Source organism: Saccopteryx bilineata, chromosome X (genome assembly GCF_036850765.1).
Source record: "Saccopteryx bilineata isolate mSacBil1 chromosome X, mSacBil1_pri_phased_curated, whole genome shotgun sequence".
Lineage (NCBI taxonomy): Eukaryota > Metazoa > Chordata > Mammalia > Chiroptera > Emballonuridae > Saccopteryx > Saccopteryx bilineata.
This window is the reverse complement of record NC_089502.1, coordinates 142,077,428-142,094,213: the sequence shown is the minus strand read 5'-3', so window position 1 is coordinate 142,094,213 and position 16,786 is coordinate 142,077,428. Positions and strand designations below refer to the sequence as shown.

The 16,786-nt window shown below is 37.6% G+C and overlaps 1 protein-coding gene across 4 annotated transcripts in view; it reads left to right on the top strand.

Moving 5' to 3' along the window:
- The window catches only part of LOC136317431 (zinc finger X-chromosomal protein-like), a 103,510-nt gene that overhangs the window by 66,338 nt on the left and 20,386 nt on the right, over positions 1-16,786 (top strand). For 2 of the 4 annotated variants that reach the window (XM_066250122.1, XM_066250119.1), the window contains exons 1-3: positions 3,939-4,012; positions 4,532-4,625; positions 10,748-11,311. In XM_066250122.1, coding sequence (XP_066106219.1) covers positions 4,565-4,625; positions 10,748-11,311 — 625 coding nt within the window. In that variant the 5' untranslated portion in view covers positions 3,939-4,012; positions 4,532-4,564. Of the gene's footprint in view, positions 1-3,938; positions 4,013-4,531; positions 4,626-10,747; positions 11,312-16,786 lie in introns of those variants that run through there. The other 2 variants (XM_066250120.1, XM_066250123.1) reach the window with 2 other exon arrangements.

Genomic DNA, 16,786 nt, shown 5'->3' with positions numbered 1-16,786 from the left:
CGTCACTTGGAGACCAAGCATCCTACTTTAAAAGACAAGCCTCCTGAGTAGTTCAAAAGAAAAAAGCATGAACAAGAAGGACAGAAACAATTACTGGTGGCCACTACATCAATATAATGCGAGTGCACTGAGAGCATCATACTTGGTGGCTAATCGTATTGCTAAGGCTAAGAAGCCATTCACCATTGGTGAAGAACTGATCCTTCCAGCCACTAAAGACATTTGTCGTGAACTTCTAGGAGAGGCTGCGGTTAAAAAGATAGCACAGATGCCTCTTTCGGCTACCACCGTCACACGGTGCATTGAGGAAATAGCAGAGGACATTGAATCATAATTCTTGGAAAGGATTAAATCACTGTGGTATACTCTCCAGGTTGACGAATCTACAGATATTGACAATAAGGCAGTGCTACTTGTTTACGTGCGTTATCTTTATCAAGAGGATGTGTATGAGGATATGTTATGTGCACTATCATTGCTGACCAAAACCACAGCCGCAGAACTATTTAAATCGCTGGATGACTATATCAGGAAAACTGAAATGGTCTTTTTGTGTCAGCATATGCACAGGTGGAGCTGCTGCCATGAACAGAAGGATGTCTGGTTTAACTATTCGGATTAAGGAGGTTGCACCTGAATGCGAGTCTACGCACTGTGTCATTCACAGTGAAATGCTGGCTATCCGAAATATACCTCCGGAACTTAACAGCGTATTGAATGATGTTGTTAAAGTCATTAACCACATCAAAGCACACGCCCTTCACTCGCGCCTGTTCGAGCAGCTTTGTGAGGAAATGAATGCAGAGCACAGACACCTTCTCTTATACACAGAAATAAGATGGTTATCCGAAGAGAGGTCCCTGGCCAGAGTGTTTGAATTACGAGAGCCGCTGCAGAGATTTCTCTCAGAAAAAAAGTCACCGCTAGCAGCACATTTCAGTGACGAGGAATGGGTCACAAAACTAGCTTACTTGTGCAACATATTTAACCTCCTCAATGAACTGAATTGGTCACTTCAGGGGAAAATGACAACTGTCTTCAGGTTGGCAGATAAAGTAGCTACATTTAAAGTCAAACTGGATTTGTGGAGACGACGCGTGAACAGGGTATATTTGACATGTTTCAAACATTCGCGGGAATTTTGGAAGAGACTGAGCCCAAGCCTTCATTGTCCCAGCTGGTGCATGATCACCTGTATTTGCTTTTAAAAGAGTTTGAACGCTACTTCCCAACCACAAAAGACCCACAAATTGCCAAGGAATGGATCTGCGACCCATTTGTCAACAAACCAGGTGAATTCAGCGTGTCTATGCAAGTTGAGGATCAACTACTGGAGATCGCAAATGATGGCGGCCTTAAAAATATGTTCAAGACTACAACTCTGCCGGTGTTCTGGATTAAAGTCATGGCAGAATACCCCGAGATCGCCACAAAAGCACTAAAAACCCTGTTGCCATTTCTGACATCCTATTTGTATGAAGCAGGATTTTCTGCAATGACAGCAACCAAAACAAAATTTGAAATAAGACTGGGCAACACACTTCGGATGTCATTGTCTCCCATTACCCCTAGATGGGACCGTCTTCTTGCAGAGAAACAAGCTCAGGGCTCCCACTGATTTAGCATTATGGTTGTTGAGAGATAGGTTACTATCTCTCATTCTATATAAACATTATAATAAACCCTTAACTTACAATATTTATAACAATGGTGAGTTGTATTTTTCATGCACTTTATATTTGTTTTTGTGTTGTATCTTATTTTTAAGGCATGTTTAAATGTTACCATAGCGACTGGAAAGTCTTTGGAGGCAGAGAGGATGTTACTCATGTTATGTTGTTGGTGCGACGTTAAGAGGATGCTTCTAATTAAGTTGCATAGGAGTACACAGTGTATTCATGTTTATTGTCGTAGGTTCATGATTGGTAGCGAGCCTGAAACTATCATATTACATATTGATGTCAGACATGAAACGTTGTCAGGATAACAAATTTAAATACAGCCTGAATAATGAGGACATGCTCATTCCTCCTTTAACCTCCCAATAAATATCGTAAGTTCGACAGTTATATTTAAAAATACCACAGTTTTTATGCCGGTCACATTTTATTTTGTGCATTTATCCGTCCCATCCTAAAAGCCGGTCCATGGCCCAAAAAAGTTTGGAGACCACTGGTCTAAGGGAAAGACCAAGGTTGATAAGAAAGCAATGGAGAGGAGACAGCATAGTGTAGCTCCCTGCATGAAAGAATGGGCAAGCTAGTAGTGCAGGCATGCTAAATTTAGAATTGGAGTATAGCTGTAGGAACTATATCTATATAGTTCTTTGGTACTTGGCTCTGGAGTATTTTAGGGTGGCAGGCAGAAATGTTTGCTTGGTACACGGTTGGGAGTGGGGACTCAGATTGATTTGTTTATCAAAGATACACTAACAAAGGAGACATGCTCTCTGTGGAAGTTAGCTAGTTTTAGGAGGGGCTCTTGTCTTCAGGATCAAGGTCCCAAATGAAGATCATGTACAATGCTGAAAGTAAGAAAATATACTTGGTATAAAGTATTAATTGAAACTTTAACAAGAATACTGTGAACAAAAATGATCAACATTTAAGAAGGTGCATCAAATACAGTGTGTCTGTAAAGTCACGGTGCACTTTTGACCGGTCACAGGAAAGCAACAAAAGACGAGAGAAATGTGAAATCTGCACCAAATTAAAGGAAAACCCTCCCAGTTTCTGTAGGCTGATGTGGCAGCATGTGCGCATGCACAGATGATGATGTCACACCGTGTATACAATGGAGCAGCCCGTAGCCATGCCAGTGGAAATGTGGACGGTACAGAGGAAAGTTCAGTATGTTCTGTGGCTCACTAAATTCAAATCCGTGACCAAAGTGCAATGTGAATATTGGTGCGTTTGTAACGAAGCGCCACCTCATAGGAATAACATTACTCGGTGGGATAAGCAGTTGAAGGAAACCAGCAGTTTGGTGGAGAAACCCCGTTCTGGTAGGCCATCAGTCATTGACAAGTCTATAGAGGCTATACGAGATAGCTACCTAAGGAGCCCTAAAAAATCTGTGCGTGAGCCCACATCGAACTGCACTGAATAGGTGAAACTGGGAGAGTTTTCTTTTATTTGATGCAGATTTCACATTTCTATGGTCTTTTGTTGCTTTCCCGCGACCGGTCAAAAGTGCACCATGACTTACAGACACACTGTAGAATAGCACTGTTGAACATATGTATTTCCCCATGTATAAGATGTACTTTTCCTAAAAAGTTTAAGGTCTAAAAACTGGGTGTGTCTTATACAATGGCTATTGATTTTTTTACTTGCATTTTCCGCTTTTTGTGCTTGTTTTTGCACTCACTGTTGAAGACAGTGATTCGTTATTAGACACAGATGAGGACAAGCTAATGGATGGGAGTTTTGACAGTGATGAAGAGTTTTATAAATTTTAGGATGAATAAAACTTGAGTTCAACACCTTATGTAATGCATTTATTTTCAAGTTTCGGGCCCCAAAATTAAGGTATGTCTTATATATGGGATTGTCTTATACATGGGGAAATATGGTAATAAAAAAGTGAGAAAGTAGATATAGGAAAGCCAATCAAGAGATTTGTGCAATACTTCAAATAGATTATGTCTTCTGTCAAACTTTCCCTTTCTGCTTCTTCCATCTACTTGCTTTTGAGACATGTATTTAGGGTCTTTGTGTTCTTTGGATTGTAATTTTTTTTAAATATCTGTTTCTCCTGCTAGCCTTAGCCTATTTTGGTAAATAACATTCAGCTGTCATGTTTATTATATTTTTATTCACTGAGAGAGGGGGAGAACATGTATGTTTGTAACTCTTGCTAATGGTTTCAGATATCTCATAGACAGGACTTTGATTTTGTTGTGTTCAGAGATGAAGTTGTTTTTTATCTTTTTATAGCTGGTACCAGTTCAGCTGTGGCATGGAGAATCTATAAATATGTATACTTTGAGAGTTATTTCTACAATTCCCAGGTCAGTTAAGAGAGCTCATTGTAAGCTATTCAGAAATCTCATGATGTTTAACCATTATTATGAATTTTGAATTTTTACCATTTTGTAATGTATTCATAGGAAGTTGCAATCTACATTAAATTTAAAGATGTAATGAAGTCTTGGTGATACTATCCCAATAAGCTAAAAAGGTATTAAAGTTGACCCTAATAGAGTTATTGGGCTGCTGAGGAAGCAAGAGTGTTTTGGGAGTCTTTTAGGGTGTAAGAAATGTTCTTCATGTTAATCTGAATGATAGCAATAAAAATTTATTTATAAATTATTAAGCTAAACACTTCAGATTTATTATTTTATGTAAGTAATATTGTGATACTGTTATTAAACAAAAACTTCCATCATCAATCTACTTGATATGTTACTGGAAATTAGTATGTTCCTATTGATAGGTTTTTGATCAAGAAATTTGAGCATTTCAGAAATGTAAATATGATGACATTTTAAACATTAAAAAATTAATGTTTGGTATACTTTATTCCCTAGTTTAGAAGCTGTGACTAATGAGAATCAAAGACCATGGATGAAGATGAACTTGAATTGCAGCCACAACACCCAAACTCATTTTTTGATGGAATAGGTATATCTGTTTTATGGGTTGTTCTACTTTTCATTGCCAAAATATAGAATTGCTAGAGCATGAATTACTAGATCTTATATTAATTCATACTTAAGTACCTTGTTACCTTGACAACCAGTAATACCATGAACAGTGGAATCTTAACATTTCTCTTTGGTAATTTTTGTCTTCTGCAGCTACACCACTAAGTCCAGAGAACACTGTGAGGACACTGAAAGTGTTTCTTGTTTAGTTCTGTTATAAACTTTCTACTACTGCCATAAAACATTGCTACAAATTTAGTAACCTGAGCACCAGTTTGTCACCTTACAGTTTTGTAGGTCAGAAGTCTAGATATGGTGTGGGTCTAAATGTTGTAGTTTCACTGTCAGAATCAAGGTGTTGATGGCTACATTTCTTTCTGGAGCCTCCAAAGGAATTTTACATTCAGACTTTTGGTCAGATTTAATTCCTTGAAGTTCTAAGATGGAGATTCTTGTTTCATTACTAAAAAGTGCCATTTTTTTTTCTTTTTGAGACAGCTCATATTTCTTCTTAAGCTTTACATGTGGTTCCCTTTGACAAAAGTGAGTTGAGTCTGTCTCATTCTTTGAATTTTTTAAATAGTCCTGTATAACATCTTCCTAACTCCCACTACAAGCCCACCAAAGATAATCTACCTGTCTTACATCAATAACCTTCTTTACAGTTGTAGGTTTCTTTTATCATGTCACATAACATAGAGTATTTATAAAATCTAAGAGTTAGGTTTTGGATATCTTTCAAGGATTATTTTGTCTACCGCTGTCTGTATTTGGTCCCCAAGCATCCAAGATATATATCCTTCCCAAATGTAAAATCCATTCAGACTTGCCTGAGGTTCTCAGATTCAACATCTAAAATTCTTATCTGAAATTAAGTAGTATAACTCAGGCACTAATTCCTCTTTATCTATGAACCTATTGTAAAGCTAAAGAAACAAGTTATTATTTTCCTAAAGAAATAACAGGACAGTTTTGAATATTCTGATTTAAAAGGGTAAAAAGGAAGATTAAATTGTTTTGCTAGTCCAGAGAATTTCTGAAAGCCAGCCAGGAACATTCCATTATGTTTTAGCCCTGGGAATAATTCCTTATGGTTCATGGCTCTCTCGAAATCATCCTGTTTTTTCATCTAAGCTAGCAAGTATTTGCAGCTGTGTAATTTTTATCAAACTTTTTCCTGCCCTCCCTAGAATTTGGGAGTCCAACAGTCTTCTTTATATTGTATTATTTCTACCCCTTTTAATCCAAGTTTTATCATTGTTTATGATGGTTTACATTTTTAGAGAATTTAGTTTATCTGCTGTGTTACAGGGATTTAGTTTATTAGACACACTCATTTATGTATCTTTCAGAGAAAATCCCATTCTGACTTCTTTTGAGATGTCTGAGGGACGATGTTCTTAAGCTTCTTTGGTTAATGTTTCCTAATTAAATGAGGTACACCCTTCATGGCTTCAAAGGACATTATATTTTGATCTTTTAGAAATATGGGAAGAGTTGTAGAGTCACATAACTGGTTTTTCTTTAGAACTGTGTTTTTCAGTATCGAATCTGTATATTATTGCCAGTTCATCAGAAATGTGCCAGTCCACAAAAAGAGTTAACCACCCCAATGTTGTATGAAGATTATATTAGAGTCTATAATCATTGGGTGTACAACATTGGGGTGGTTAACTCTTTAGCAGATCAGCATGAAATTCCTGGTAGACTGTTGGTTAAAAATCATTCAAGAACATTCTTTCCTGACAACAAATGTCCCAAAGTGTAATGTTTTTGCTCCCCCCTTTTGCCTTCTGTATGGGCTGTTCGAGCCAGGGCTGAGAACTTCCTAATTGTTAAGGTCTGCAACATTTCTTTTTATCAGTTCTTCCTACTGTTTAACTTCCTTTTGTAGGATTTTACTTGAAGAGCAAGAAGAAATCAGGCTTATGTCTTTAATATTCTACTAAAATCTTTTGAGCCAAGTATCCTAATTTATTGTTATAATTTATGCTTTCCAAATAACTGCAGGGTACAGTTTTGATAAGACACCTGCTACACCATAAGGATGTTATTTTTGTTTAGTTTCCTATATGATGTTTCTGCTTTGCTTTTCAGCCTTATCACTGTTATTAAAGACTAGATTCCTATTTTAACAGTCTATACATGACAACTTCAGTTTTCTAGTAAGTCAATGTAAGTTTCCATTACCTTGCTCATTTTGTTTGAGTTTCTCACTGACATGAGTTGTTGACATTCATATTTCTACTAATGGAAATATCCGCCTTCAAAGCCACTTGACATTTTTTAGGTACTGTATTTCCCCATGTATAAAATTCACCCTATTTCAAAAATTTTGGGGTCTAAAAACTGGCAGTGTCTTACTTACACTGTGGTTGTAGGCTCCCATCCATTAGCTTGTCCTCCTTTATGTCTTCAATAATGAGCACAAAAACAAGCACGAAAAAGCAGGAAATGTGTTTTGACAGTGATAAGAAGTTGGATGAATTTTATGATGAATAAAACTTGAGTTCAATAACTTTATGTAATACATTTTCCCCAAAAAATTAGGGTGCGTCTTATACACGGGAGCATCTTCTACATGGAGAAATATGGTATATGTCCATTAGCACTCTCATTTCTAGTACCAAAATCTGTATTCAGTTCTATTACTGCACCAAAAGTTAAAGTCAGCAGTTTAAAACAACAAAATTTATAGTCTCACAGTTTCACTAGGTTGGAATACTATCCTGGCATAACTGGGCGATCTCCTTTGAATTTTATATGGCTGAATTCAAGGTGTCAGGAAGGTGGTGTTTCTTTCTGGGACTCTGGGTATTAATCTGAATCCAAGCTAATTCAGATAATTGTTGAATTTATTTCCTTAGTAAGGCCAGGGTCTGCTTTTCTTTCTGGTTGTCAGCTGCAGTTCCGTTTATTGCTCCTTGCAGCTGCTTCTGTTTTATGTTCCTTCTCATGCTTTCTGAAATAGTGAATTGAGTCTCTCTTAAACTTAAAACTGATTCAACTCAGATGCCAGGTGGGGAAAGTTCTCTGCTTTAAGGGTTGTCATGTATAGACTGTTAAAATAGGAATCTAGTCTTTAATAACAGTGATAAGGCTGAAAAGCAAAGCAGAAACATCATATAGGAAACTAAACAAAAATAACATCCTTATGGTGTAGCATTTGAACAATTGAGTCCACCTATATTATCCAGTATAATCACTCTGTTAAAGGATGATAATCTTACCTATATCTGCAAAGTCCTCATGGCGTGACATATTCACAGTTCTGGTGATTAAGGCAGGGGTCGGGAACCTATGGCTCGCGAACCAAATGTGGCTCTTTTGATGGCTGCATCTGGCTCGCAGACAAATTTTTAATAAAAAAAAAGATGTTAAAAATATAAAACATTCTCATGTATTACAATCCATTCATTTCCTACCACTCATGTTCATGGTTGTGGGTGGCTGGAGCCAATCACAGCTGTCCTCCAGGACAACACTACATTTTTATTGGATAATGCGTAACATACACAGGTCATTGTATGGCTCTCACAGAATTACATTTTAAAATATGTGGTGTTCATGGCTCTCTCAGCCAAAGAGGTTCCCAACCCCTGGATTAGAGCATGGATATTTTCAAAGGTGGGTAATGGAGTGGATGGGCTGGGGAGGCTTCTTACTCTGCAATTCTTCATGCTAGTTTTTCCTTCTTGCCCAGGCAGTATTATCTGAACCTTAATCTGTAATATTAAACTGTTTTCCTTACTTTTATTGTTTTCTTTTATCAATCACACGAAACTCATCTAAAATAACATTTTGGATCGTATCATTTCTCTATTTTCTGTTGCCTGGGAAATAAAAGCAAACCCAAGGTCCTCCACGTTTATAACCTTGTTTTCAAAAAGCTTCTCCAACCTTCTGTATCAGGAATTTGGGATCTGGCTGCATTCCCCAGTGCATATGGAAATTTATATACTACTAAGAATGGGGAAAAATAAAGTATTGAGTTCCATAATTCTATATACATAATATTGTGAAGTGATGGTACTAGATTTTTAATGAACTATTTACTATTACATACTCTTATAAGTTAAAACTCCGATTTTAATGATTTTTTCATTGAGTGTTCTGTGATTGTATTAAAGTATAGTTACTTTTACCAAGAAACATAAGGTTATCACTATGCTTTTTAAATCCTGTGTGTGTATATATGTTGGTGTATGTGTGTAGGATGATCTTACTGACTCACGTTTGATAAGGGCAAATGCAAAGTTATAATTCTTTCTTTGCTTGAACATGTGAAGAAATAATGTGCTTCAGAAAGAGACTATAAGGAGGAAAACTCAGAAGTACTTAAACGAGCTTAATTTTGCCATAAGCAAGCCTAAGTGGGCTACACTTGCATTTTAGATCTGTTTGTTCACACTTCTGGTGTTTGTTCATCTTTGAGCAAGTCACTTAATCTGCCAAAGCCTTTGTTTTAAAATATATTAATAATACTGAAACCTCTCATTACAGTTTTTAGAACACTACCCGTAAATTCCCATTTGATCATCAAAGTAGTTTGGTGAGGTATGCATGGCAGATATTACTGTCTTCACTTTACTGACTAATAAACTCAGGAGGTTAAATGACTTGCCCAAGGTCACAAAACAGGTAATTGTCAAAACTGTTGATTTATTAGATTTTTTAACTAGTGCTTTTGTCACTAAATGTTTTTACTTATATATCTTTAAGATAGAGATTGAAATAATCTGTTTCTTCATGTGAATTATTATAGACACTGAAGACATGTGATCATAAAATATTTTGTAGTTCTACAGAAATGAAAGAAAACATTCTATGACTATTCTACATGTAATGCAACTGAATATTAACTAACTTTAAAAACTTTCTACAACTTTTATTATTCTTTGGCCCTTGTTGATCATGTTTGATTATTGAAGAATCTTGTGTTTTTCTGATGGCCTGGCCAGTGATACACAGTGATTGAGTTATGCACCTGCTTAAACTCAGCTACTCCAGGTCACAAGTAGCACTAGGCCATTGTGCAGCTTTTTAGGTGAGGCTTCCAAGTTTCTTTTCTCTAGATCAGTAACCAAGATACCAGATTTGTTTTTATCATATATTTTTGGTAAGGATATCTTATTTTGGTTTCCATTCATTTCATTTATTCCAAGTTATACAGTGAACAACACCCTGTGCTGTTCGAACAACTGTGTAATCTTTGTGAAGTCATTTAATCACATTGGACTCGTATTAATTCACCTCCCTACCTTTATTCCTAACTGAAGATTGGACTAGAGTAGGGTTTCTTATATTATGAGGAACTGTCTGGGAGGTTGGCGTTTGGGACCAGAATATATCATCCTTGAGATTGGGGCAGGTCTGTTCTAACTGTTCTATCTTCCACCACTTTTTAGCAATTGTACTTTTATTATTTTGTCTATCCATAGATCTAACTAACCGTGTGCCTTTCCTCTTTCCTCCATAATGGTGGCCTTCTATCTTTCTTTTAATTTATGTCTCAATCCTCTTATACCGAAAACTAGAGAGTAGTTTCTAAATTTCCAGCTGTAGGTGGGGGATACTGGTATACTATTATAATACAATAGAATGGTGAGATTATAAAGGCTGAAAGAAAAAAGAAGGAAAGGAATCTAAGAGTGATGAAAGGAAGAAAACTGATGTGTTGAAGGAGTTATGATAAAAAGGACAAATCAGATTTGAAGGAAAACGGTTCAGTGGTTTCTAAATTTGTGTTACTTGCTTAATTTTTATTATCCTTTAAGATTTTATTTTAGTTGGGAACTTATATTGCTCTTCTAAAATTTTTTCATGAACACTTTTCTATATCCCATCATCTTTGCTTTTTTATTACTTCTTTACGTCTTAATTAATTAGAGTTGAGTAAAATACAGTTTTTACTTAAAATTTCTATTTTTTTAAATGAATCTGAAATAAGACTCCTATTGTCTTTAACCTATTTTTAATGTTTGAGACAACTGAAGATATAGCCTCTTTTCCTGGTGCAAATTAAACAACATTTACATCATTTTAGATAGTCATGCATGCCTACCTGAAATTTGTCATTTTAATTTTTGTTTTTTTAAGGAACTGATGTTACCCACATGGATGGTGATCAAATTGTTGTGGAAGTTCAAGAAACTGTTTTTGTTTCAGATGTTGTGGATTCAGATATAACTGTACATAACTTTGTTCCTGATGACCCAGATTCAGTTGTAATTCAAGATGTTATTGAGGATATTGTTATTGAGGATGCTCAGTGCTCAGATATCTTAGAAGAAGCAGATATATCTGAAAATGTCATCATTCCTGAGCAAGTGCTTTATTCAGATGTAACCGAAGATTCTTTAGCACATTACACAGTCCCAGATGATGTTTTAGCTTCCGACATTACTTCAGCCTCAATGTCTATGCCAGAACACGTCTTGACAAGTGAATCTATACATGTGTCTGACATTGGACATATTGAACACGTTCATGGTAGTGTAGTAGAAGCAGAAATTGTGACTGATCCTCCGACAACTGATGTAGTTTCAAAAGAAGTGTTGGTAACAGATGGTGCCTCTGAAGCTGTCATAGATGCCAGCGGGATCCCTGTGGACCAGCACGATGATGATAAAAACAACTGTGAGGACTACCTTATGATTTCCTGTAAGTCTTGGGGTACAGTGATTGTCAAAGGTATTTTTGAAAGTTTTTTTCTTATCACATTAGGGTGATATTTTCATAAATTAAGTATAAGATAAAATTAAGTCTCATAAATGTATAGTGTTGTTTTGGTTTGGGTCATTTAATTATGCATAATTAAGAAAAGTAAAATGGTGCAAAGTAAAGAGTTATTACTATGTAAGAATGGACTAATGCATTAGAAACAGACTGAAAAGAATAGAAATCATGAAAGATATGATTAGGCTGTCACCTGACTACCACTGAAATTAGAAAGGATTTCAGCTTGAAAGAAAAATCTTTGTCTTTATTAATTCAGTTGATTTTGCAGCTACTGTCTTTTTTCCATAGTAATTTCTCTTTTTCCTTCAAAATAGTGATCTTATTTTAAAACATCAATTCACTATTGGCTTTGGAATTATATTAGCGTAAAATCTTGAAATAAAGCAGCTATGTACAAGCCTTTAAACATCTATATTTATTTTAGATTGATTAGACATTTAATGTCAGTGGTTTTATATTGTGTTTGCTGCTTCTTATAGGATGATGAATTTCTTGACTGTGTTTAAGTCATTATCAATAAAGACATAGCTAGAATTTTGCTTAAGTAACAAATGTTCTAGTGGTCCTGTTAATATATACCAACAGTTGTCTCTGATCTTTCTAACCAGTTTTAGATATGTTCTTTACATCAGTGGGATTCCAGTTTGCTTTTAGTTGGTCCTATTACTTACCTCCTGGTTTAAATAACTTAATTATCCTAAATTACCAGTTCATGTGATTAATAGTTCTTTGGAATCAAGCTTTATAGTATAGATAAGAGTTCAGAGTATTCCTATTAACTCTACATACAAGTCTTTCCCCTTCTGACTTTGAGCACATAGCACAGCAAACCTATTACAGACATTTTCGTTTGGAGAGCCAGCATTTATATACCTATTAAGTGATTTATTATGTCATCATGACCCAGCATTGTGATGATGATAATTTTCTACATCTAACTAAAGTTGCTTTATAGCTGTCAGTCTGATTCTGCTAATTTAATAAATGTTCATTGAATCTCTTCTCTGTTAGGCTTGTTCCAAATAAAGTGTTGAGTATTACTAAACATAGTAATAATTTACAATTATTCACTGAATGCTTATAATCTATTTTAAATAAAGAGTAAAAGGGAGCATTTATTATAACTACTTAGGATTTAATTTTAATACTATTTTAGTATAAACTGAAATACACTTATTTTATAAAATGAATTTATATAGAGATATCAATTTTATTAGTATCCTCTTGTTCTATGAAAATACTTTTTCTTGCTGTGTTATAATTTAATACCCTATTTGGAGAGGAAGAATGGAGAGAGCCTGTTTAGGGTTTGCAGGTAGAGTCTGATAGAAAATTATCATCCAGGCAGGTTGGCTCAGTGGTAGAGTGTTGGTTTGGCGCAGTGTGTGGATACCACAGGTTTGCTTCCTGGTCAGGGCACACAAGAGAAATGACCATCTGCTTCTCCACCCCTCTGCCTCCTTTTTCTCTTTCTTCTGCCCTCCCCCTTCCTGCAGCCATTACTTGAATGGTTTAAATCTACCCAGGTGCTGAGGATGGCTCTGTGGAACCTCTATCTGAGGTGCTAAAAATAGCTTGGTTGCAAGCATGGCCCCTGATGGGCAGAGTATCTGCCCCAGACGGGGGTTGCTGAGTGGATCCCAGGGTGCATGCGGGAGTCTGTCTAGCTCTCCTCTTCTCACTTGGAAAAGAAGGAAAAAAAAAACCCCAAGAAATTTATGACCCAATATTTATTTATATATGAAAGAGAAAATCAAGAAGCTATTACTGAGTTAGTTTTAATGCTTTTCATGAGAAATGGAAGCATTTCAGTTTCTTTATTCAACATATATAGATTAAAGAATCATGCCAATTTTCTTTTCTTTGAAATTTTTTTTTCTTTTTTTTTCATTTTTCTGAAGCTGGAAACAGGGAGAGACAGTCAGACAGACTCCCGCATGCGCCTGACCGAGATCCACCCGGCACGCCCACCAGGGGCGAGGCTCTGCCCACCAGGGGGCGATGCTCTGCCCATCCTGGGCATCGCCATGTTGCGACCAGAGCCACTCTAGCGCCTGAGGCAGAGGCCACATAGCCATCCCCAGCGCCCGGGCCATCTTTGCTCCAATGGAGCCTTGGCTGCGGGAGGGGAAGAGAGAGACAGAGAGGAAAGCGCGGTGGAGGGGTGGAGAAGCAAATGGGTGCTTCTCCTGTGTGCCCTGGCCGGGAATCGAACCCGGGTCCTCCGCACGCTAGGCCAACGCTCTACCGCTGAGCCAACCGGCCAGGGCTTCTTTGAAATTTTATAAATCTATACATACAGCTTTTTATAAAGTATTTACAGAGTCCATCTTGGTAAACTTGTTCTTTTAAAATGATAACAGTTTATATTTTATGGTGGTGGTGTATTGTATCAGAACACTACTGCTCATTGATAAAGCCTAACTGCTATAGTCTAGATCAGGGGTCCCCAAATTTTTTACACAGGGGGCCAGTTCACTGTCCCTCAGACCGTTGGAGGCCCGGACTATAAAAAAAACTATGAACAAATTCCTATGCACACTGCACATATCTTATTTTAAAGTAAAAAAACAAAACAGGAACAAATACAATATTTAAAATAAAGAACAAGTAAATTTAAATCAACAAACTGATCAATATTTCAATGGGAACTATGCTCCTCTCACTGACCACCAATGAAAGAGGTACCCTTCCAGAAGTGCGGAGGGGGCCGGATAAATGGCCTCAGGGGGCCGCATGTGGCCCGCGGGCCGTAGTTTGGGGACCCCTGGTCTAGATGCTGCTTTTGCTGTGAACTTGATTATATTTTTCTTTAGAAGAGAGAATCTGATGCATCTTGTCCACTTAGGTGGACAAACTATGTATTTGGTATGAAATACTTATTGAATTAACAAATATATTAACTTTATAACATTCTATGGATAGCATGCCTCTTGCAGGGCTCTTTAGGTGTTTTGATCAGTTGATTTATTTTTAGTTTCTAATTAATTATTTTGTTTACAATAAATATTCAATAAAAAGAGGTTCAGTGAATGAATAAATGAAGCCCAGACTGTCATATCTAATGCATAAAGGCAAAGGATAAATACATTTTGTTTGTTTGTTTGTTGCTTCTAGTAGTTATTGGAATATTGATGGTCAAATAGTTATTTTACATATTTTGAATTTTAATGTTTTTCTACAACTAATTATTGGCTATGTATATAACTTGCTACTTAAGGTTCCTCTAGATTTTTTGGTTGCGTTGGGGGGAGGTAAGTTGACTGGTAAAACAATAAAATTTTAGAATTTTAACATTAAATATAAATAAGAAAAGACTTCTGGAGATTGAAGATTTTAGCAGAGATCAGGTTTTAAATTTTTTATGATGAAATTTAGGAAGATACATTTGTGTATTAGACTGTCAGTGTTTTTTATGACTAAAGTATTTAGACCATATTGTAGCAGATACACCTGTTCACAGGAGATAAAAGCAGTAAAAGGAGATTGAAGTTAAACTATTAGAGCAGTGGTCCCCAACCTTTTTTGGGCCACGGACCGGTTTAATGTCAGAAAATATTTTCACGGACCGGCCTTTAGGGTGGGCCAGATAAATGTATCATGTGACTGAGACAAGTGTCAAGATTGAGTCTTAGACGGATGTAACAGAGGGAATCTGGTCATTTTTTAAAAATAAAACTTAAATATAAGACTTAAATATAAATAAAATGGAAATAATGTAAGTTATTTATTCTTTCTCTACGGACCGGTACCAGATGGCCTACTGTTGTAGCAACGACAGTAATCTGACTATAATCAGGGCACTTGTGATTGGGTTTTAAAAATTGCAAATTGGTGTTGGCCAGTTGGATCAGTGGTAGATGTCAGCCTGGTCTATTGATGTCCTGTGTTTGATTCTCAGTCAGGGCACACAGAAGAAGCAACTATCTGCTTCTCTACCCCTCCCCCTTCCCCTTCTCTTTCTTTCTCTCTTTTTCTCTCCTGCAGCCATGGTTAGATTGGTTTGAGTGTATCAGCTGGGCACTGAGATGAGTCCATGGAGTCTCTGCGAAACCTGTTTCAGGTGCTAAAAAAGAGCTCCCTTGGGATCATGGCTCCAGATGGGTTAGAGCATTGCCCCAGGTGGGTGTTGCTGGGTGGATCCCGGTTGAGGTGCATGTGGGAGTCTCTCTATGTCCCCTCCTCTCAGTAGGAAAAGGAAAAATTGTAAATTAAATGGTTAAAAGAAATGTAAACATGATTTTGGAGAAAATGGGTAAGATACAGAAGAGAGAAACAGGAGATAAAACCCATATGCAGAAAACAAGAAACCAGCTAACATGATAAATGTATGGGAGAAAATTTTCTGTAACAATTATTAAAAATCTCAGCCCTGGCCAGCAGGCTTAGTGGATAGAGCGTCAACTCAGTGCATGAACATCCTGGGTTCAATCCTTGGTCAGGGCAAACAGAGAGAACACTCTGCTTTTTCTCCCCCTCCCTCTTTCCTTTCTCTCTCTCCTCCCTTATTGCAGCCAGTTGGCCCCAGGTGCTGAGGATAACTTGGTTGGTCCAAACATCAGCTTCAGGTGCTAAAATAGCTTAGTAGATTTGACCATTGGCACCAGGCGGGTTGCCAGGTGGGTCCTGGATGGGGTAATTGTGAGATTCTGTCTCATTGTCTTCTCTCCCCTCAGTTAATAAAACAAACAAAAAATCCTCTCTATAAACAAAATCAGAACACTCGTAGAAATGGGTTTAAGAGCCATGGAAACTATAGCAGCATTACTGGGAGTTTATTTAAAAAGAAAAAGAGCCCCTGGCTGGTTGGCTCAGTGGTAGAGCGTCGGCCTGGCGTGCAAGGGGTCCCAGGTTCGATTCCCGGCCAGGGCACACAGGAGAGGCACCCATCTGCTTCTCCACCCCTCCCCCTCTCCTTCCTCTCTGTCTCTCTCTTCCCCTCCCGCAGCCGAGGCTCCACTGGAGCAAAGATGGCCCAGGCGCTGGGGATGGCTCCGTGGCCTCTGCCCTAGGCGCTAGAGTGGCTCTGGTCGCGGCAGAGCGACGCCCCGGAGGGGCAGAGCATCGCCCCCTGGTGGGCAGAGCATCGCCCCCTGGTGGGCGTGCCGGGTGGATCCCGGTCAGGCGCATGCGGGAGTCTCTCCCCGTTTTAGGCTTCGGAAACATACAAAAAAAAAAAAAAAAAGAAATTTTGGCATTGAGTTTTGTGGCCTTTTCCTCACTCTATTTACATGCACTCCTCTCAAAAATATATGTTAACTTTAAAAACAACATCTTTTGCCTGACCAACCAGTGGCGCAGTAGATAGAGCGTGGGACTGGGATGCTGAGGACCCACGTTCGAGATCCCGAGGTTGCCAGCGTAAGCACGGGCTCATCTGGTTTGAGCAAAAGTTCA